The sequence below is a fragment of the Solanum lycopersicum genome, chromosome 12, assembly GCF_036512215.1.
Source record: "Solanum lycopersicum chromosome 12, SLM_r2.1".
NCBI lineage: Eukaryota > Viridiplantae > Streptophyta > Magnoliopsida > Solanales > Solanaceae > Solanum > Solanum lycopersicum.
In genome coordinates, this window is record NC_090811.1 from 67345252 (window position 1) to 67366109 (window position 20858).

At 33.8% G+C, this 20858-nt stretch overlaps 4 protein-coding genes across 9 annotated transcripts; 1 reads left to right on the top strand and 3 right to left on the bottom strand.

Annotated features, from left to right (window-relative positions):
- Positions 1-328: 328 nt before the first annotated feature.
- Positions 329-6420, bottom strand: LOC101264305 (MOB kinase activator-like 1A). The gene is made up of 7 exons (XM_004253039.5): positions 6147-6420; positions 4446-4494; positions 3499-3607; positions 2278-2371; positions 1537-1670; positions 925-1088; positions 329-546 (listed from the first exon to the last, which is right to left on the bottom strand). Exons 1-7 carry the CDS (start codon positions 6167-6169, stop codon positions 472-474), a joined length of 648 nt encoding a protein of 215 aa, XP_004253087.1. The 5' UTR covers positions 6170-6420; the 3' UTR covers positions 329-471.
- A 2078-nt stretch (positions 6421-8498) lies between these two features.
- LOC101263989 (growth-regulating factor 4) lies at positions 8499-13014 on the top strand. 4 transcript variants are annotated; one of them, XM_010316517.4, is made up of 5 exons: positions 8885-9392; positions 10757-11135; positions 12077-12153; positions 12313-12543; positions 12636-13014. In XM_010316517.4, exons 1-5 carry the CDS (start codon positions 9209-9211, stop codon positions 12641-12643), a joined length of 879 nt encoding a protein of 292 aa, XP_010314819.2. In that variant the 5' UTR covers positions 8885-9208; the 3' UTR covers positions 12644-13014. The 4 variants fall into 4 exon arrangements, with proteins under 4 accessions (XP_010314818.2, XP_004253086.2, XP_010314819.2 ...); XM_010316518.4 differs by having other exon boundaries at positions 10757-11129; XM_010316516.4 differs by having other exon boundaries at positions 8499-9392; positions 10757-11129; positions 12077-12543.
- Positions 13015-13614: 600 nt separating this feature from the next.
- Positions 13615-16417, bottom strand: LOC101246612 (probable UDP-glucosyl transferase 73B6). The gene is made up of 3 exons (XM_004253146.4): positions 15907-16417; positions 15215-15372; positions 13615-14536 (listed from the first exon to the last, which is right to left on the bottom strand). The coding sequence occupies exons 1-3, from the start codon at positions 16394-16396 to the stop codon at positions 13724-13726; spliced, it is 1461 nt and encodes a 486-aa protein (XP_004253194.4). The 5' UTR covers positions 16397-16417; the 3' UTR covers positions 13615-13723.
- Positions 16418-17190: 773 nt separating this feature from the next.
- LOC101263688 (cadmium-induced protein AS8) lies at positions 17191-20811 on the bottom strand. 3 transcript variants are annotated; one of them, XM_004253037.5, is made up of 4 exons: positions 20651-20811; positions 18892-19138; positions 18462-18734; positions 17191-17512 (listed from the first exon to the last, which is right to left on the bottom strand). In XM_004253037.5, exons 1-4 carry the CDS (start codon positions 20651-20653, stop codon positions 17499-17501), a joined length of 537 nt encoding a protein of 178 aa, XP_004253085.1. In that variant the 5' UTR covers positions 20654-20811; the 3' UTR covers positions 17191-17498. The 3 variants fall into 3 exon arrangements, with proteins under 3 accessions (XP_004253085.1, XP_069148833.1, XP_010314815.1); XM_010316513.3 differs by lacking the exon at positions 17191-17512 and adding an exon at positions 17938-18365 and having other exon boundaries at positions 20651-20781; XM_069292732.1 differs by lacking the exon at positions 20651-20811.
- Positions 20812-20858: the final 47 nt, after the last annotated feature.

The window sequence follows — 20858 nt, forward strand, 5'->3', positions numbered from 1 at the left end:
AGCTTCAACTTTACGAATTATAGAGCTCATTTTGAAAAGAAAAAAAAAATTGTTACATGATAGGTTAGATCGATCGTTTTCAATTCCTTTTGAGTTTCAATCTTGCGACTATACTCTCTGGATATAGTGTTTCACGCGTTAGCTAGGGCTGAAGGTAAAAGTTATCAAATAGCCAAGAAAAGGCATTGTGTACGCAAATAGCTACTTAAGAAACATTGTAATCTCGTAAAAAAAGGCATTGTGTACGCAACCTTAACCCCTATCTCGAAAAGGTAGGGAGATTATTTCCGATAATTACAAACATGAAAAAGTAAAATGAAACAATACATGCACAATATCAATAATGATATTAAAATGTCAAACTTTTAGACTACATACTTATTATAGAATGGTAAAAATACATTTTTATCACACCATACTCATTAATTTCCTATTAAAAATAGGTTAAAAGCAAAAACTGAAAGAAGATGATTAGTAAGGCACAATAATAGAATCTATGAGATCTTGGAGTGGAGCTAGCTCCTTTTTGTCAATCAACCCAAATTCCTACAAAATAAAACATTATATTATAAGAATTAACATCATAAATTCTATAGATTAAGGATCAATGAAAACCATATGAACAAATAATGGTGCATAATGAAGTTATTGACATAACCAATATTTTCAAAGCAACGGGGAATCTTAGTAGCTCAGTTAGTTGGTGGCTACCTGAACTTTTACCTTGCTGGTGAAGGGTTTCGGATTTCGGATTTCCTACCTTGTGACATCTACCATTTCCCCTTTCCGCTACCCCCAAATTTACACGATAGACTCGTAGACATATGCAATGACCATGTCTAAGACTTAGGAAGAAAGAAAATCCAGTAACATGCACAAACAATGAAGGAAGTTCATTCAGGATCAACGATTTAGACGACTTACATGGGTGAAGAGAATGAAATGCTTGAAGCACGTATTCAAATGTGCTTCCTCCTTAAGACTCACGATCTTCTGAAAATGGGAGTGATAGATATGTGCATATACACGAAAGAGACGTTTGAATATCGTCTTGACAACATCCTTGAAGTTAGGTGGAAAAGGTGCACCTACAAAAACATAGTCCAGTTGACAATGAGAAATAGGTAACATAGTATTGTCTTAACAACGAAAGCAGTTGATTTTAGTTAGCTAGAATTCCCCATCCAACTCAACGCCACCTACTCTTACACACCCACCGTCTTGGCTCTCAAGAGGTAAGTTTTCACTTCACTCGAGATTACTCCCTCCCTCCATTCTTATATAGAGACAAGAAGTTGATATGACTTGCATACTAGGAAGAAGGTTACATAGTCCAAATCAAATTGCTGAAAGAAACAGGACATTTTCAAACTTAAGATCGTAACTAGAATACTGAGGACTTAGAAGAATCCAAAACAATTTCGACATTCCGAAATGAAAAAGTATGTCATATGAGTTGGGACAGAGAGGAGTATGGTTTACATCTCCAATATGACATTAAAACATGAGTCTGGAAGCTGTGTAATTAGTACTTACCAAGCCTTTGAGGAAATAAAGATTCATCATCCAATTGAGTTTCAATCCAGTCCATCAAATATTCAACATATTTCGGAGCAGAAACTTCAATAGGCTTCTTGATTTGTACACCATCAGCCCACCTATACTCATACCTGAAACACAATATATGAAGAAGCTAAGAATGGTGTTGCCCGTTGAAGAATACTCCGGATTAAATTTCCACCTAGTCTAATCCTAGTGTTAACGTTTTCTCATATATACTTGGGTCTTTTCGGAGTTAAATCGCAAAATGAAGGAAACATATTGTCACTTCTAATTATTTTGGTCAAAACTCCATCAAGACATCTTTCTCAAGATTGCTGCACACTTGGAACGCGCTACAGCAATGTTCATGAAGTTCTCAAACTGTTCAAGTTACGATGTTCTGGGCAGAGTATTACATGTCTATGAAATCCTAGACCAAATGACTTAATGTCATGTCACGTAAGAAGACTGTTCAGATTAATTTCTAATTATAGCTTAGGAAAGAATCAAGCACCCCTTATAACTTGTGACTATCGGCAGGTAATTTGGAACAAAGAAAACCGCAGCGTTTTTCCATATCCCTGTGATTGAAAGACACACAAATTCCACTGTTGGACAGTAGAATTCGAAAATGGTCCTTAAGCGATTTGCAAGAATCAACTCCCATAACCTAGGACAACTTAAGTGAATGTATATAATAGAATTAACCTTGAAACAGCTTATTTACAAACATACTTGGGGCCTGCAGTCATTGTTGGGCAGTTTTCTGGTGTACAGAACTCAGTGAGGGTGCCATAAAGCAGATTCACCTGGTTGAAGAAATCTACAGCTGCATAGTAAAGAATAAACAACCACCATTAAATTAAACTTGATCAGCTTACAGCAACAAGTAAGCAAACAGAATGTAAAATATGCAGCATTGGCTTCAAACGGTGAGTCACATAATAAGCATCATCATAGCTACACATGCTGAATATGGTACATTCCACCAGCAAATATTGGTAATTAGTGAAAATATTGAATGTTAAGATGGATGTGTGGTCATACCAGATTAAATAAGATTAGAAATGATCACATTCGCCGGAAGATCCAAGTAGCACAAATTTAGGAGAAAAGGCAAAAAGGTTGCTTGATATGGTTTGGACATGTTTTACGTCAACTTATAGATGCACCGGTCCGTAGGTGTGAAACTATGGTAAGTGAAGGATTTCAAAGGGGACGAGGAAGACCTAGAATACATGGAGGGAAGTGGTTTCAGGGGACCTGCAATTACTTGGTATCAAAGAAGTGGTCTTGGAACGGATAAGCATTACTAAGGACTTCATTCATGATACTCAGATAGGATCTACACAGTCCTTCAATAGGCCCTAAGCATTGCTTTAAGATTAAGACCAGCGTTCAATCACACTTCTTTTGTTTGAGAATGAACCAAAGTTTAATCATGTTTTTATAGTATCTACATTAAAATTAGGTCTACAATAGAGATAGAATTAATGTTTTGGTGAATGTGAAGTTTTACTAGTACAAAAGTAGGTTACATGACACCTCTTTAGGATTTGTGTACTGAAAAGGTATAAGAATACATATTTTTATTGAATCGGTAACTTAAAGGTATAACAATATATAGCAAGCAAAAACATCATTTCCAAAAAATGAACACAGTTTTAGGACAACTCAAAGAAATAAAGTAGATGGTCTCTGTTCTTTTTTTCCTACTTCCTTATAGCCCGAAGAGAAAAGGGGAGGATAGACTGAAGTTCTGGTTCCAGAAGTCGAGAGTTCGGAAACCAAGAGTGAGCGGAAGTTTTACTCTGCAATTCAATTAAGATGCCGAGTCGGGCAATCACATTCAATCATATCAACAGCAGAAATAGAGGTAATATTAATGTGCCAATGGATGCCCATCATTATGTATGAGTAAACAAGAGGAAAAAGGGAGAGAGGGGATGTACGTACTGTTGACAGCTAGCCATTCATTAATATCTTCCCCAGGAGGAAGCCTTACAGCCTCTCTCAAGTTTCCGCTGCCTAAAGTAGAATCAATGTGCTGTCTTAATTGTGCACCCTGCAACAAAGAAAACGATGAGCAAAGCAAGAAAGTTGACCCGTTCAGGACAAAAAAAATTACACTTTTCTACTCATAATTCAATGGTTTAGATCAACTTGCAAATTAAAATAAAGACATAAGGGAAGAATGAATAACAAGCAAGAAGACTTAAGGAAAATGAAAATTTTCACCATCAAGGATCTAAACTCTTAGGATGAGATACTATAGATTTAGAACTAGCCAACTATACCAACTTTAACATGCCAAAATTTGAAGTTGGATAAACTTCTAAAAGCTCCTGACAATTTTCGTGTCATAGATGCAAACTTGTTGTCATAATAATACTTACAAATTAGAAAACAAGTCAACTTAACCACAAAACTATTGAACAGATAGCATGCATAACAAGGGAAGGATAGTCCAGTGAAAAAAGGCACTCCATCTCCTACAATGAATTTGAGATCAGTCACCAAAGGTGCGGATGTGAAAAGTCACCAATGACCCTGAGGTTTAGTGTAGGGTATACCATGTCCGATAAAATCATAACAACAAGCATACAATTATGCAACTAAAAACATAGTTTTTATTCGTTTCAAAATTCAACTACTTAAAAGCTTATAATTAGCACAAGAAAAATAATCAAGTAGAAACTGAAGCATGCCTTGAGAAATTACGAAAAATCTAGTGTCCTTTTAAACTTGATTTCTTGAATATGTCTTTTGTTTGAACAAGTTCTAGAAATTGGTGGTATCAACATCAGCACGTGCAGCCAAACACTTAACATACAAAAAGTAACTACCAAAAAACCAAGACGAGAAAACAGCAATAATTCCTTTAAACTAGGAAAGAGCATAACCTTACTCCCTGAGGGTGCACTCTTTTTGGGACGGAATGTTCTCTGATTCCTATAAACCAATAAGAAGTAAGACATCAGATGAATAATGCTATGTCCCAAAACGCCAAATAGGATAGCAAAACACACTTTTAAAATGAAGCTAAAATAATGACAAGAAACATAATGCGAAGTATGCAATATTCTACAAGAAGGTTAAATGGAACTACTAAACTAGAGAATTAATGTGATAGTCACCTGTCAAAAGATATAATTTATATGTGAGATACGAATAGCAGAAATATCATTATCTTCATTGAGCTAAAGCCTTAGAAGCGCAAACTTGCTAAGAGAATGTGTTACCCTTTTATATTCAGACCATGATTACAATTTTCGAGTACGTTGGACGTTAAAACAAAGCCAAGTCGGGCATTAAAACAAAACCGTGAGGACACATAGAGATAAAGAGATAGAGAAGACTTTGGTCATGTTTTCTGTGACATGTGAAACTTTCTATGGATCAGAAAAGGAGATAAGTTATGAAAAGCATTATTCTCTCTTCTTATACACAACAGAACATCCAACCTCCCATTTGATCTCGTCAAATAAAAACTATGTGGTAAAGTTTGATCATTCTACAAAGTACAAACAATCTGTACAGTAGACAAATATATGCAAGCTATCCTTCTGTTTTGACAAGTTCATCTCCAATCAAAAAAAAAAAAGGGCTGGCGACTATTCACTGAATACAACACCAGATCAAATATTTGATCTTGAAATAGTAATACCTAAATGTACTAGATTTCTTGCCCAAAACAAGTGAAACTAACAGTATAATGGTAATATACATCAGCGGCGGAGCTAGCTTATGAGTTTGATAAAAGACTACTATCAAACATGGACCACTAAGGGGTTATTTAGTTCATGGATAAAAGTGGATATCCCAGGACCTTCAACCAAACAAAGTATAAGTTTAATCACAAACTTAATCTTAGATATCCCACCTTACCCCATCAAACTTGGTGTTATTAAATTAGTCTGCCGGATAACTTAGTCCACGAACCAAACGATCCCTATAGTAACTGGTTTCACAGTCACAAACTATTGTTTAGGATGATTCAATCAGTTTTCTATAGTGTTTTGCCCGGACTTTCTCCATTTTCATATACCTTTCTCTATAGTACTACGTCGGTTGAATTTCTATGAGCTAAGGATCTATCAGAAACAGTCTCTCTACCTCTAAAGTAGTAGTAATCTAAGGTAGTAGTAAGGTCTGCATACACTTTACCCTCCCCAGACCTCACTTTTGTGGGATTACACTACATATATTGTTGTTAACCGCAAAACAAAGTTATTTATATATTAACTTGAGCAATAATTCATACGAATCCATAAATCTCAAATCCTGAATCCGCCTCTAAATATATACATGTAAAGTATCCCCAATCCCACATGTAAAAGTTGTAAACCTAAAAAACTGAACTCCTAACAAATTTCAATCTCATATAATGCACATCCAAATATAGTGAATGAAATTAAAATCTTCTAAAAACTCATTCAAAGGAGAAAATAAAACAAACCTAAAATTCTACAACCAATAAAACATCAATGAAACAACAACAACAACAACAAAAAATCATATATTTAGAAACAAAAATATTCTACATATCATGCATCAATTCAAAATCATACCAAAAATTAAAAAAAAAAAGTGATTAATTTTACCTTCCAAGACCAAATAGACTCATTTTAAAAAAATTATATATATGAAAAATGGATTTCTAAAAAATGATTTTTCGATTGAATTTTATTTTTTTTTTGATGAGAAGAGAGAAATGGTGGCAACAGAGAAGGATAGTGGAGAAAAAAAAAACGGGCAGCGAAAAAGAAGCTGCCCAGATTTGAGAGGCTTATTTTATAATATTTTACGGGCAGGCAATTTAATTTTTTTATTTTCTTAAATTGTTCGTGTAATTATTTTGGATTCTCATTCGGTGTTAAGTATTCAAAATCGGTTTTTTCATTTTTAAAGTTAAAAGTGCAAATTCAGAATCTTTGATTAATTGTAGAGGAATTACTTTCGATTATAATTAGAGATAGATTTAGAATTTTTGAGTATTCGGGTAAGGCTCGAGCTTGCATCGCTAAGGTGGCCCTAATTACAACTTATGTTGGTTTTCCTTTTTAGTGTTTGGTTTGGTTCGATGAATTGTTCGAAATATATTCGTATAAGGATTCGATAAGAAGTTACCTTAATCTTCATATTCTTTATGTGTGACATACATATGATTCTTGCTGATGATTCTTTGAAAAAATATATATTTATTTAAATACTTAATAAATTTTAAACAATTCTCTATTGATTGAAATTAGTATTTCATTAAAGAATTAGATTTAATAAATTTAAAATAATTCTCTAGAATTAATGTTTGTTGTTCAAAAAAGTGTAAAAGTTATTTATCTTGTGTTAGATTTAAAAGTTTTAACACCTTTGTTTTTAAAGTGACAAAATCTAAAACATATTATTAATATGTTGAGAAAGCTTGAAAATCCAATTGAATCTTGTTAATTTGGGTGGTTATATTTATTTATTTTTTTGTTTCCCTGGGATAATGTTCGAGTACCCCTCAATATACATTTGAAATCTTAAAGACATACTTATACTATACTAAGGTCATATTAACCCCTGAACTTATTTTATTAATAATTTTCTATTCATTTTCGGACTACGTGGCACTAATTTTATTAATAATTTTCTATTCATTTTCGGACTACGTGGCACTATCTTGTGGGCCCAACACTGGTTAAATTTTTTTAAATCTAATGTCAGTAGACCGAAAAGGGGTAGAAAATTACTTATAAAATAAATTCGAGGGATAATAGAACCTTAATATAATATAAGTATGTCTCTGAAATTTCGGAATAAATTGAGGGGGTACTTGTGCATTCTCCCTTATTTTTTTATCAACTAGTTAATCAATTCATGTTAATTTTTTATGTTGGAAGTATTTTTGCAAACAATTATAGTGGTAATAATCAAAAAATTAAAAGATGAATTGTAATTATAGTTTTTATTGATATATATATATATATATATATATATATATATATATATATATATAATCATATTAGTAACAAATATACCTTTCTTGAACAATAAAAAAAGGTAATATGATACAATGGTAACAAACAACTTAAAGTAAAGTTTATAAAATTGCACATGGATGAAACTTAAATGTGAAAATAACTTTGGTCCCATAATTTCAATACTTCAATTACAAGACATTTCCCAATTCACTCAAACAAAATTCAAAGTTAAAAAAAAATAATAATAATAATTAAAAAAGATTTGCTACAACTAGGTCTTTTTGTAGTCATCATCCTCAATAAATTATTGAACCTTAAAGACAAAGTTTGCATCTTGTGTGTCATCATTAACTCACAAGACCATTTAAAAAAAAAAAAAACCAATTTTAAACTTTTATACACTACTATACCATCTAAATTTTTTCAAACTATTAACTCACCTAAAAAATAATTACATATAATTTTTAATAAAAAGTAAGACCAATAACTTATAAAATAAGATAATCTACTTTCTCATAGCAAGTTATAAAATATTAATTATATTATATTGATATAGTGGTATAATGTTTAATAGAGTAATACAAAATGGATAGAAAATCATGAAAGCTCTTGTCAATATTTCAGTCGATGAAATATATGAGCAAATAATATTTCTAGAAGTTTAAAATCGTGCTAGACAAATTGGAAAGCACTAAAAGAAGGATTAACGAACTTGCTACTTATGAGTTGCTATATCAAACTGCATTCTATATAAAGAATCGATTTGCATCATTGCTAAACAGAGCAGAAAGAATCAAGAAAATAACGACCGATAAACTTGTTACTTAAATCCCACTAATTGTCTATCGTACTAACTTCATTAGATATGACAACCTACGTTTTATACAAGGAGCAATTTGCTTTGTCTGACAATTAAGTATGTGAAAAGCGTTTGATCAAGAAAGTCTCCTTACTCAGTATATGTGTTAATGAGACGTAACTAATTACTCTGTGAAATCAGTCGAGATCGATACAAACAAGCTAAACCCAATGAGAGGTACCAGACTTCTTATATAATTAGTCGAGATACACACACGAATTGACTCGAACATCATCGAGACACACCTGATCAAGAAAAGCCCCTTTCCTCAATGTATGTGTTTGACGTTACGTAACAAATTACTACGTGAAGTCAATTGAGTAAAACTAATAAATTTCTCATGTAATAACTAATCGAGATATACTCAAACTGACTCGAACATCACCGTCATACGAAATTCAAAAATGTTACATCATTGAACCATGGACCACAACAAGACATAATTTACCTCTCCCCACTCCTTAAGGTCCCCCATATTATCATCTCTTTCTTCTTCAACCCCACACACCTTTATTCCCATGTCCCAATGCTTCCTTTTAGCTTAATCTCTCAATTAACTCATCCAAATTTGTACTAAATCAACCTCAAAAATCTCCATTTTTAAGCTAATGGAGGTACTAATCAAACTTAATCAACCCCCTTAATGATAATTATCCAAAACCCTAGATCTGTCCCCTTATTAGGTAACTCCAACAACTTTTGCTCTCTATATCTCATACACTGAAAGTCTGAAACACCTTTATATTAACTCCAGTGGTGATAATAATTTCTGGGTACAGCTTTTTTTGGTGAATTGTGAAGTGGGTATTTGGGGATTTTTGTTTTCTTTTTTAGGTGGGAGATGAGTATGGCGGCGGAGAATGGGTACAGACCGCCGTTCACGGCTGTGCAGTGGCAGGAATTGGAGCATCAAGCTATGATATATAAGTATTTGGTGGCTGGTATTCCGGTGCCGGCGGACCTTGTTGTGCCTATACGACGTAGCTTTGAACCCATTTCAGCAAGGTTCTTTCATCATCCTAGCTGTATGTATCTCTTTCTAGTTTCTTATGGTTGTCAATATTTTTTATTTGTTTTTCAGTAATTTTGGTATTGGTCAGCTTGCATGCAAAGATGGATTCAGATTTAAGCTTGTTGGGTTGTAATTTTTGAAGTTTTTTAGCATTTTATTCATTGTAATGTTAACATTATGTGTTAAAAATCTTATCTTTATCGAAAAATTTGTGTTTTTTTTTCACTAGATATCATCTTCTAGTCTTAAAAAGATACTGGGTTCCTTGTTCGCATCTGTTCAAATCTGGATAGACAGAGTTATCCGGTACTTGTGCTGGAAAGATTGGCGCAAGTTGGCTCGGACACCACGGTTATCCAAAAGAAAAATACTGTGTTTGGATAAACTAGATCTGCTTCTCACTAGAAAAAGCATATCTTATAATATAGTGTTCAGACCGATAGGAAGAAATCAGATGTTCTTTTTTATCATTGTAAACTGAAAACAATTCCTCTCTTCATTTTGTAAGTTAGCTTGTTTGTTTGTTATAGTTATATATTTCATTTAGCTTCTTTCAGTTAAGTAGTATGATGGAAATGTCTGCATTTCTGAAATGGAAGTTTAGTAAGGTTTGATAATGAATTTGGAGATTGTAGATGAAGTCATAAAGATAACTCTTTTGTCATTGTTTCCTTTTTGGCTCAATATTTTGTAAAGGCAGCATTGGGGAAGGCAAGATTTTTGCCAAAGGGTTCATTGTCTACTATATATACTTAAAAAAAAGTTGACTTTGTATATACAATGTGATTTTCTTGTGAAGCACTTCTTCCCCGCTAGCTCTGTGCCTGTAAGGCAGTTCAATCATTGGTAGCCATTCATTTTGTTTTCATCTCATTCCATTTCCTTGTATGAAGATTTGCTGATCCATTCATTTCAGCATATTTCTGTAATTAGTTATTGTAGGGGAAACATTTATTCCTTTTATTCGTTGGGTAGGACTGCAGGATAAGCCGATTTTGGGTTTAGTAGGTTGCTAATGTATTCTAAATATATGACTTGGTGGACTATACGTTTGCACGTCTTTATTGTACAATAATGTTAATAGACGGCATATTAGTGCTTTTGTACTGGCTTATCTGGTGTCTGTTTTGGTTTTATGCCATAATTTACAAGTAATTTATATTTCAATGTCTGTGGAGCGGATAAATTTCACTATCTATTCTGGTTAAACACCTATCTGCTGGAGTTCCAACTGCGGATAACTCAATCAAATGTAGTAAAGTGTTCTCTTTTCGTGCTATAGAGCACTTCCTTTTTAAGGAGTCTGAGGGAGGGGTGTTGCAGCCTTACTGCGTTTGCTAAATATGAAGCTTATTAGTTTGTATCTTGTGCTGTCAGTGGGGTACTGTTCCTATTATGGGAAGAAGTTTGATCCTGAGCCAGGAAGGTGTAGAAGGACAGATGGAAAGAAGTGGAGGTGCGCCAAAGATGCATATCCTGACTCAAAGTATTGCGAGCGGCACATGCATCGAGGCCGCAACCGTTCAAGAAAGCATGTGGAATCTCAATCGACTGCCCAGTCCTTGTTGACTAGTATGTCACATAATACTACTGGGAGCAGCAAAACAAGCGGCAATTTCCAACGTAGCAGCAGTGAAAGCTTCCAGAACACGCCACTATATTCTGCTGCTAATTCTGAAGGACCAAGTTATGGAAGTGCCACAACAAAGATGCAGATGGAGCCTCCCACCTATGCAATAGATAGCAAGGGGTATGGGTAAATCTTCTTTTTCTCTATGTTTCCTCTTATCCTGAGATGCATTTTCTCTGATGGTCATTTTTAATTACTTGTTACCTTAGAAGAAATCTGAATTAGTTAGCATTTTACTAAGTTAAGAGGATCTTCCTGCATTGAATTTGGTCTTTGGCTGCACAAGTGATGTTCAATACTAGTTGGTTACATGTGAAAATGCTTGTTTTAATAATCTATGTTTTCTATTGCCAATTAAAGATAAAAATGTTACACTAAAATCTTTTACATTCGGAAGGATTCGAAATAGGATATGTTGGACTATCATCCACCTTTTCCCCCTCCGTTGAGCTTAATTTCCAAGTGGTAAACAGAACTTGGCGTTCTAACTCTGCATTATGTTTCAGATACACGGTGATCTTTTATTTCTAACTATAGTGATCTAGTATGTGATATTTCTGTTTAGGTGATTATGACCCGAGTCTTCCACCTAAAGTATTCTGCATGGTAGAATTGGTTATGCTACTACAAGGAGTCATTTATACTTCTTTGTTTTATTTTTCTGCCTCTTTTTGACATGCCTGATTATTTGGAGTTTGTTGTGCATTCTTAACGAAGTAGTAAGAAGATAGTTGAGAAAACAAACTTTTATCATTTAAGATTCGACCTTTCAGACCTTATCTCAGATAAGGAAAAAAAACATTGTTTGGTCTGTAAATATTGTGGTGTATAGTGTTTGGTACATAGGTAGGTCCATCGGTCTCATGTCATACTATTATTGAGTGCAATGCTGCAGTTGCATCTGTCTAATATGCCCTCCTGTCTTCCGAGAAATAAGTGGTGTAACTTGGAACTAGACTACATGACTTACAAAATAAGAATTCGGTAAAACATATTAAGTTATTGAGATAGCAAATTGGGCTACACTTGTGTAACATCCAGTTTCATGAAATGCAAATTGGCAACAGGTATTTCCATGGAATGACTGCTGATGCTGATGAGCAGAATTTCTCTCTCGAAGCTTCGGAAGGCACGAGAAGTTTAGGTATGGGTTCTAACACAGACAGCATGTGGTGTCTGATGCCTCCACAACTCCCCTCAAGCCCCATGGTGAAACCAAAAAATGATTCACAGTTGCTAGATAGCTCGCGACAAATCCGAATGCCTAATCCATTCGAACCTATGAATGATACAACTATTTCAGGACAACACCAACATTGCTTTTTCAGCAGTGACATAGGCTCTCCAGGGACAGTGAAGCAGGAGCAACGTTCAATGCGCCCTTTCTTTGACGAATGGCCTACAACTAAGGAATCATGGTCCAATCTTGATGATGAGGGATCCAACAAAAACAATTTCTCCACTACTCAGCTGTCCATATCCATTCCTATGGCTCCTCCTGACTTCTCTTCAAGGAGTTCTTGTTCCCCAAACGGTGAGTTAACATCGTCGAGTAACCTTTTTATCCAATTAAAGTCGCATTCTATAGCAAGACAGCCGTGACTTATGATTTTGCATCGCATGCAGATGCTTGAGGAATGCTACTACCATCGCAATAAACAGTTTCCGGTGCTGCGCTGAGGAACAGATATGCTAGTCAAATTCTCATCAGTACGAATCAAGAGAATGAACCTCGGCCTCGGATGCTGGAGAACATCCTGGTACCTTTGCACGTCTTTATGGTGTTTAGATGGTTTACAAGAAATTGCAGCCAATTTTCGCCGTTGAACGAAAATAAATGTTGTTTGCCTGTCTTCACTTTCTGGATTCCAGTTTAAAGATTGCAAATCATGTAATTTAGTTTCAAATAAGCTGATGCTATTATAGTCACTATGTTGTTATTCTGTGTATCCTTTGTTTGGAAGTTCTCATCTTTAGATGATGTTTGTTTGTCAGTTTTCTTAAACTCTGTTGTTTTCTGTAGTTACATCATACTAATCAACATTTGAACGATAAACTTACAAATGAAGTATGTTTTTGGGGCCGGGGCGTATCAAAAACGCTCGAGGGCATAAATTAAAGACGTAAATTTATATGACGTAAGTTGTAAAATTTGAGGTGTAAGCTCCAAAAGCATAAAAAGGCAAATCCTAAAATTTGAGGTGTAAGCTCCAAAAGCATAAAGACGGAAGTCTCGAGCGTAAAAACGTATGCCTGGGTGTGTTTCATTTTTTTAAAATGTTTTTTGGGCTTTAAATTATATTTTTATTATTGGTGTAATGATATTTCTCAAATAGTAATTAATATTTTTTTCTTCATTATTTATTATTAATATTTTATCTCAAATAAATATTACAAATCATTGAAATATTTAATTTTGCTTATTGTATTAGTAATTAAACTATAACTTAAATATGCATGAGACTATGACTTGTAGATCCATAAAACTTAAGCCTCGAACCTCGCCTCACGCCCGCGCCTTTTAAAACATTGATACGAAGTAGAGCTATTTTAGGTTTAGTAAAAAATAAAATAAAATTACTAAATAATAAGCATAGAAAAAATGGAGGAAAAAAAAAGTAACAACATAATTACATAAATTGATTATTGTTATACAACATTATATTTAAACTAACGATAATACAATACTAACAAAAGTAAACAATCTCCAATTATCACTTAGATTGCATAATAAAATCCTTAAAATCATGCAAATTATCAATTGAACCAACAAGATAATTAGCATTTCTAAATTTTTCACTTAACTCTTTAACTCTATTATGAACTTGTTTATCCTCCATTAATCTCTTAATCCCTTGTATAATCTCATCCTTCTTGACCTTTTTCAACCCAATATTTTCTCTATTTGATGATACCATATAACCAATCTTGAGATGACACACAATTGATTTCGCATTATAAAAATTGTCACCTCTAATTGGCCACGCTAATAAAGGTATCCCTCGTCCAATCGCTTCCATAGTCGAATTCCATCCACAGTGAAACAGACATCCGCCCGTCGACGGATGACTAAATATCAACAATTGTGGGGCCCATCCATGTATAACCAAACCCCTATTCCCAACTTTATTTTCCAAAACCCTAGGATAATAATCTTGATTCTTGGAAATCACCCATATGAAATTTTGACTTGAAAGCTCTATTAGTGCCTTTGAAATTTCTTCATGTTCTTGTAAAGTTGGTAAAAGTTCACTACCAAAAGAGATGTAAATTACTGAATTTGGTGATTTTGTGTTTAGCCAATTGAGTACTTCATCTTCTGAATAATTTGATTTTTGACTTGAATTATTGATTTTTCTAATATCTTTGTCATGTATTAGGGATTTTGTGGATGTAAGTGACCAAAATTTTTCTGGTACAAGGCCAATTGCATAAATTGGAAGTCTTGTTTGTTTGGTTAAATATTCTAAAAATGTGGGTTCTAGTACATCATATGTGTTCACAAGAATGGCACTTGTAACCTTTACCTGTTAAAAGAATAAAAAGAGACATAATTGTGAATGCGATAAAAGTATCGGAAACACATCTAAACTATAGTGAAATTGTCGACTACACATTTAAACCACTACTAAAAAAGTTATTATGCATTTTAAGGGCGTGACCTAGTGATCGATGAAGTGAATCGGGAATCACGAGGTTTCAGATTCAAAACTTAGCAGGGACATGGATACATATTGCTGCTGGGAGGTGGCAAGTATTCCGTGAAATTAGTCGAGGTGCGCGATAGGTAACTCGAACATAACGGTCATGAAAAAGTTATTTATACTTTTCATTATAAAATGTCTAATGGCTATTCTTACAAATATTTTAATTTTGTTAGTAATTTTTTCATACAAAAAAAAATCAGAAAGTTTCCCATGATTTCAGTGAGAATGTATTTTCTACCTATTTTCTTTAGCAACCGCTTCGGTGGAAGTCTAACGAAAAAAATCATGTTTTAGAGCATAAATTTTTCACGAATGTACGATGAAAAAAACTTGATTCTAAAGAGTAGGTGTGAGGGGGACTATAACCTTTCTGAACTTAATTTTTATATTATTTTTTTCTATTAGTAAAATAGTAAGTTTAAAATTAAATAATATTTTCTTAAAAATAATAATATAGAGTAAAAAGAAAAGTGTATCGCGTAAATTAATATTAATTACCTCTTGGACCCAAACTGGCTCATCACCAGGTTGTGTTGGAAAAGATTTCTTCTTTGTACCAATTAATGGTTCCTCTGATGAGTTATAGTATCTTCTTACTATATCACCATAATTCATGCCCATTTCTTCGGGTAAACCCGGAAGAATTCGGGTTTCACCTGGTACGCGGATAACAAAAAGTAGTAATTATATAATATTTATTTATTTTTATGCGAAATATAGATACATTATACGTACGTAGTTGGTTTAGTGTATTTTGATTTTACCCTACTTACCTCGTGGAGATAAAAGATATTTCTCTGAAAAACCTTCCACTCATGTAACACGTACAAAAGGTAAAACAAGACATAACAAATAATAGAGAAAACGTAGTATATCATACACACTAGAATAATATGATAGGTAGTAGGCTCCAAAGTCGAACCCACCCCTCACGTGCATTCTCGTTAACTTGAAAAAAGATCATGTATACAAGTAAATTTAATATGTAATTAACAGTTCATCTATGAAAAGAATAAGAGTGTCATTGTGCTACTGGTACAAAATAATCTCCGTAAAAGGCGAAACAATATTGAACTATTTTCTAACTTTCTATCCTAACTCGTGACTCAATAAATATGAGATCATGTAATTAGGATTTAACTATTAAAAATTAAATTCATCGATAAAATTTAAATTCTGAATACGCTAACCTGGTTTGATGAACTCTACATCAGCTTTCCAAGCAGCATAATCCATAGCAAGTGAAGCAGCACTAAAAGGGGGAAAAGCCACAATAGGCACTTGAAATTTGGTAAAAACATCTTTAAAATATGGTAAAATCATTATATCAACTATAGCACAAAAAATTTTCAACTTATTATTTTTAGTCACATTATTATTATTATTTTTACAATAAGATTCTACACCTTGTCTCATTTGTTTGTAATACATCATAATAGGTTGTGGGTCGAATTTAATTTCGGGTCGGGGAGGGGGCGGTATCGGGGCATCAACATCCGTTACGTTAAGTAACGGATGTTGTGCCAGGGAAGAGGAAATGGAGGGGGCAATGTCGGACGATAAAATAAATGTAGTTTTAAAATAAAAAGAAGAGAGCTTTTTACAAAGCTCGGTTAAGGGCAAGACATGGCCTTGCCCAAAAAATGGAACTACTAGAATCTCTCCAATCGTGTTGTCCATATTGTTTATGAAATTCGATTAGTTTTTTCGTATTTATTTTTGAAAGAATCTCAAATTTTCTTCGGTGAGTAAACGATGTGATGACACGTATATGATTACGTGTCGAAAAACAGGAAACAAGTGTCATTTCCTAGGTGTAAAGGTTCATGCATGCAGATTCCACTTGTACTATATTGTATTTTTTTTTGTGTTGTAGTTGGGAATTTATATTATATTGTAAATTATTGATTTCTTTTTCGAATTATTGACATCTTTAATAATAATTTAGATATTTTTGAAATTTGTCATATAATACACAATTTTAAATTTTTGTAGGAGCATGAGACTCTTAATAAAAAGTCAAAAGAAATGTTGAAAACACCGTGAAAATTTAGAGGTGTATTTCACTCATGTTGCAAAATCGAAGGTGTATAAATTTAAGTTCAGTTAGTCGCCTAATAATTCGCGTCAAGTTTAGGATAATTTCCAATACTTCTCTTTATTTTTTCCCGTTTTGATTAAATTGTAAGTATTCAAGACTTTTAAATTTTATGATCTTAGATTAATTAAAGATCCGTAGAATGTACTTTATATTCATTTAATCTAGTTGTCATAATCACGCCAACTGTAATGAAAATTAAAAATTAAAGAATTGTCAAAAAAAAAAAACAAAAAAAAACTGACTTTAAAAAGGTGAACTAACAAATTAAAATGAAGGGATATTATATTTGTAATGTATTACTATATAATTTTGATGAATACAACGTTAATTCAAATAGATTATATCATTTTCTATCATTACATACACACAGTACTAAAAATCCGAAAAGTATTATTAGCATAATAGATGGACAAAGACGAAGGGTATATTACGACCTTTCGCGATAGTTCAGAGACATTTTTGACCCTTTTCCGTATTAATTCAAATTCTCACTTTCATTCAAACAATGTTTACCAAACTAAAAGAAATGAAAGCATGTTAACAACTGCAACTGTAAATGCTCTTTTTTCTTCTACCTATATGCTCCCTACTATCTGTGGGAAGGCAAAAAAACTAAGGCCAATGCTGTGAAGTGTGCAATGTATATTAACCCTTCTGGGATTGTGCTCCTCAACATGTTGCTTAATCCTTTGAACCTGCAAGAAATCGATACACGACAACGTGAGAAGTTATTTGTGTTCTCTGAATTGCAGTAAGAGGTGGATACTGAATACATGTACGTTACGCGGATTCATTTATGGTATATATCAGATATATTAGTGTGTGCAAGTATCCATATGAGGTACTCAACACTGGCAATGTCATGGTTGTAGAACAGTTATAAATGACAGCACGATAGACTACACAGATGACAACGCGTTGTATATTAGCGTGGAAGTATCAGTAAAGGGAACAAATGATTGCAGATAGAGTACCGGCTTTGTTATTCAACAACATTTAACAGTTCAACACAGATTCAAGATAAGACTATACATAACACAGTTTCAGTGAACCAGAAGGAAACAGTAACGATCCCCGAACAAGTCATGAAGGAAACAGTGCTCATGTTCAATCTAAAACGTTGACAAAAACATCGATATCATTATCTAGCTTCAGATTACACCTAATAAATGTAACAAACTTGACATAAAAGATTCATACATAGGAAAGTAGGAGTTATGTCCTGTTTCTCGTCCTATCTAATCCGCCATCTACCCCCACACAACACACACTCTTTACTTCTTCCCACTTTTATCACCAAAATGTCGTCTTGAATTGACTTTGTGCTCCATGAAAAACGAATATAATTGGTGAGTACTTCTTCAATCATAGTAACATAAAACAGTCGGAGATGGTCAATGTTGGAAAAAAGTGGTTGATATGATTGTAAAATGAAAAAGCAATCTTAGTTGCAAATTGCACACCAATCCGAACCAATAACCATTTTGACCAAGGGTAGATCAAGTTCCTTCCCCGTCAATAATCACATTTGATGACACCGATATTACACTGTTTAAAGAATCAGAACAAAGTAGCATGAAAAGTCTAATCATGGTTTAACTGTAATACAGTACTACTTCCATTTGTGAGCACTCTGTAGCATACCTTTGCAAGGATGAAATAAGCTATTGATGCCTTGTTTTAGACGATCCATGCATTGATCCGGAAAAGACATTTTGATTGGCATTTCAGACGAATCTACCGCCTTCCCTACTGATTCTTTGAACCTTATGCTTGAAAAAGACTGAATCACTCTTTCTTGGAAGCCAGCAATATTTGAATCGAGGTAACACCGACTCTCTTCCACAATGTTTCTCATGCTTCGAATATCAGTTGATCGAGACATCTCAATAGCACCACTTCTGGCAGCTGTGAATGCTACGAAAGGATATACGGGTAAATCAATAAATCAACTTCAACAGTAGTTTCGACTCTCAGAAAGTTGGCAATAATCATCAAATATAAACGAAAAGTAACAGAAATGTAACGTCCAAATTCATTAAGAAGCTGAATATGAAAAGTTGGTTATTTTTACCATTGTAAGGACCTGTGTAAATGTAATTGGCAGGTAGACCAATGCCAACGCCGAGCAGAGAGAAGCCAACGCTGAATCCAACACCACATCCAGCTCCAACATAACCAATAGCCTCAGGACCAAATCCAGGACCCCATCCCACCCCACAGCCAACGCCTATTCCCATGCCCCAGAAGGCTCCATATGTAGGATGCACTGGATTCCATCTTTCGTATCTCCTGAACAGACCCTTTATAATCATCTCTACCTACAATCACAAGCCCATAAGTCTATCAAATTCTGTTGAGAGATACCCTAAGATAACGAAAATGGAAATGCCAAGTCCGGAGGGCAAATTTTAACTCCTTTGGAAAGTTGTCCTCTCAAAGTTTTCTAACAGTTTAGTCTGGAAGGCAAATTTTACTTCCACAGGGGTTCTGTGTCTTACTCTCTCCATCCCAGTTTACGTTGTTGTGTTTGATAAGACACAAGAAAGTTGTCTAAAACTTGTGGTCTATAACAAGACATAGACGTGACTATAAATCATCACATTAAGGGTGCAATGAGAAGTTCAAAGTTGATTCTTTTTTCTAAATAAACGTGACTTTCTTTTTTGAACATGCCAAAAAGGCAAGTACGACACATAAGTTGGATCATGAGTTTTTTCCTTCTCTATCTTTTCGTACTAATTCTCCCCACTCATCCCAGTTAACCATCAAGTTGTGGAAAAAAAAGGAGCTATTTTATAATAACTTGAAAATTCAACTAGAAAGTTAACCCCTTTATTCCTAGTTCTATTTGTGTTCACAAACCAGAAGATTTTGCTAACTACTCCCTTACCAAATGAAACACTAAGGAATATTTCAGTATACATGGTTCACACAAGCTATCCTCTTAAAAACAATAGAAAAAACCCAAGAACAAAAACAGCGCAAATTTAGCAAACTTTAAACAATGAAAGCTCATCAAAGTAACCAGCAACACTTAGAAATGAAATGAACAATTCAGTATATTGTACTTCATTCACACAAGTTAAGCACTTGAGAAATTGAGAAAACCCCAAGAACAAAAGAGGGTAAAAAAGCTTTCTTTTTAAACAATGAAATCTCAGAGTAAACAATGAAATCTCAGAGTAAGCAGCAACACTTTAGAATTGAAATGGATAAATCACTATACTTGATTCACACAAAGTCATGCTCTTAAAATTTAGAGAAACCCCCATGGTAAGTATTCCTCCATCTTAACCAAGAGGTCTCGTGTTCGAGCTCCTTGGGTACGGAGTCGCCTTTGTTAGGCAGTGCTTTAACCCCAATGTGGGACTTCCCGGAGCGAATCTGATATAATCGGGCTCTAATGTGGGTACCAGATACCGTGTGGAGAACCAAACAAACAATAATTTAGAGAAACCCCAAGAACAAAATAGCCCTCTTTTATACAAAGAAACCTCAAAATAAACACAACACTTGGAATTGAAATGGACAAATCACACAAAATTGTGCTCTTAAGGAACTAGAAAATACCCAAAAGATCAAAATAGCCCAAAAAGCCCCCTTTTTTTTAAAACAATGAAATTTCAAAGTAAGCAACAACAACAAGAAACCAAATGGATACTTCAATATAATTGATTCACACAAGTTATGCACTTACAAATTAGCCAAAAATCCAAGAACAAAATAGCACAAAATACCCTTTATACAAATAATGAAATCATATGAAAACAAGCATCAACACATAGAAATGAAACAAAAAATAAAAAAAATACAGAGATTTAAGTTTCTACCATGAAAGGGTGCTGCTCAGTGTAATGTTCGCGAAGCTCGAAGGAAAAATTATTTGAAATTGAAATTTTGTTAATATAGTAGTACTACCTCTTATGGCCAAAATTGTTTCAATATGATCTATCCATAATTAATATATAATATAATACATATTACATAGTATAAAGTACAAAAAAAAAGACATGATTTTTGTAAAAAATACTAATCAAT

Coding starts and splice junctions, on each gene's coding strand:
- LOC101264305 (XM_004253039.5), bottom strand. CDS start 6,169: ATGAGTCTATTTGGTCTTGGAAG. Junction 1,089..1,536: donor TTTATTTCCTCAAAGGCTTG/GTAAGTACTAAT, acceptor ATGTTTTTGTAG/GTGCACCTTTTCCACCTAAC. Junction 547..924: donor ATTTCATTCTCTTCACCCAT/GTAAGTCGTCTA, acceptor TTTATTTTGTAG/GAATTTGGGTTGATTGACAA.
- LOC101263989 (XM_004253038.5), top strand. CDS start 9,209: ATGAGTATGGCGGCGGAGAATGGGTACAGACCGCCGTTCACGGCTGTG. Junction 9,393..10,756: donor GTTCTTTCATCATCCTAGCT/GTATGTATCTCT, acceptor TTGTGCTGTCAG/TGGGGTACTGTTCCTATTAT. Junction 11,136..12,076: donor ATAGATAGCAAGGGGTATGG/GTAAATCTTCTT, acceptor AATTGGCAACAG/GTATTTCCATGGAATGACTG.
- LOC101263688 (XM_004253037.5), bottom strand. Junction 18,735..18,891: donor TTACACAGGTCCTTACAATG/GTAAAAATAACC, acceptor ATCCTTTCGTAG/CATTCACAGCTGCCAGAAGT.
- LOC101246612 (XM_004253146.4), bottom strand. CDS start 16,396: ATGGACAACACGATTGGAGAGATTCTAGTAGTTCCATTTTTTGGGCAA. Junction 15,373..15,906: donor TGTAGAGTTCATCAAACCAG/GTTAGCGTATTC, acceptor TCCGCGTACCAG/GTGAAACCCGAATTCTTCCG. Junction 14,537..15,214: donor AGCCAGTTTGGGTCCAAGAG/GTAATTAATATT, acceptor TTCTTTTAACAG/GTAAAGGTTACAAGTGCCAT.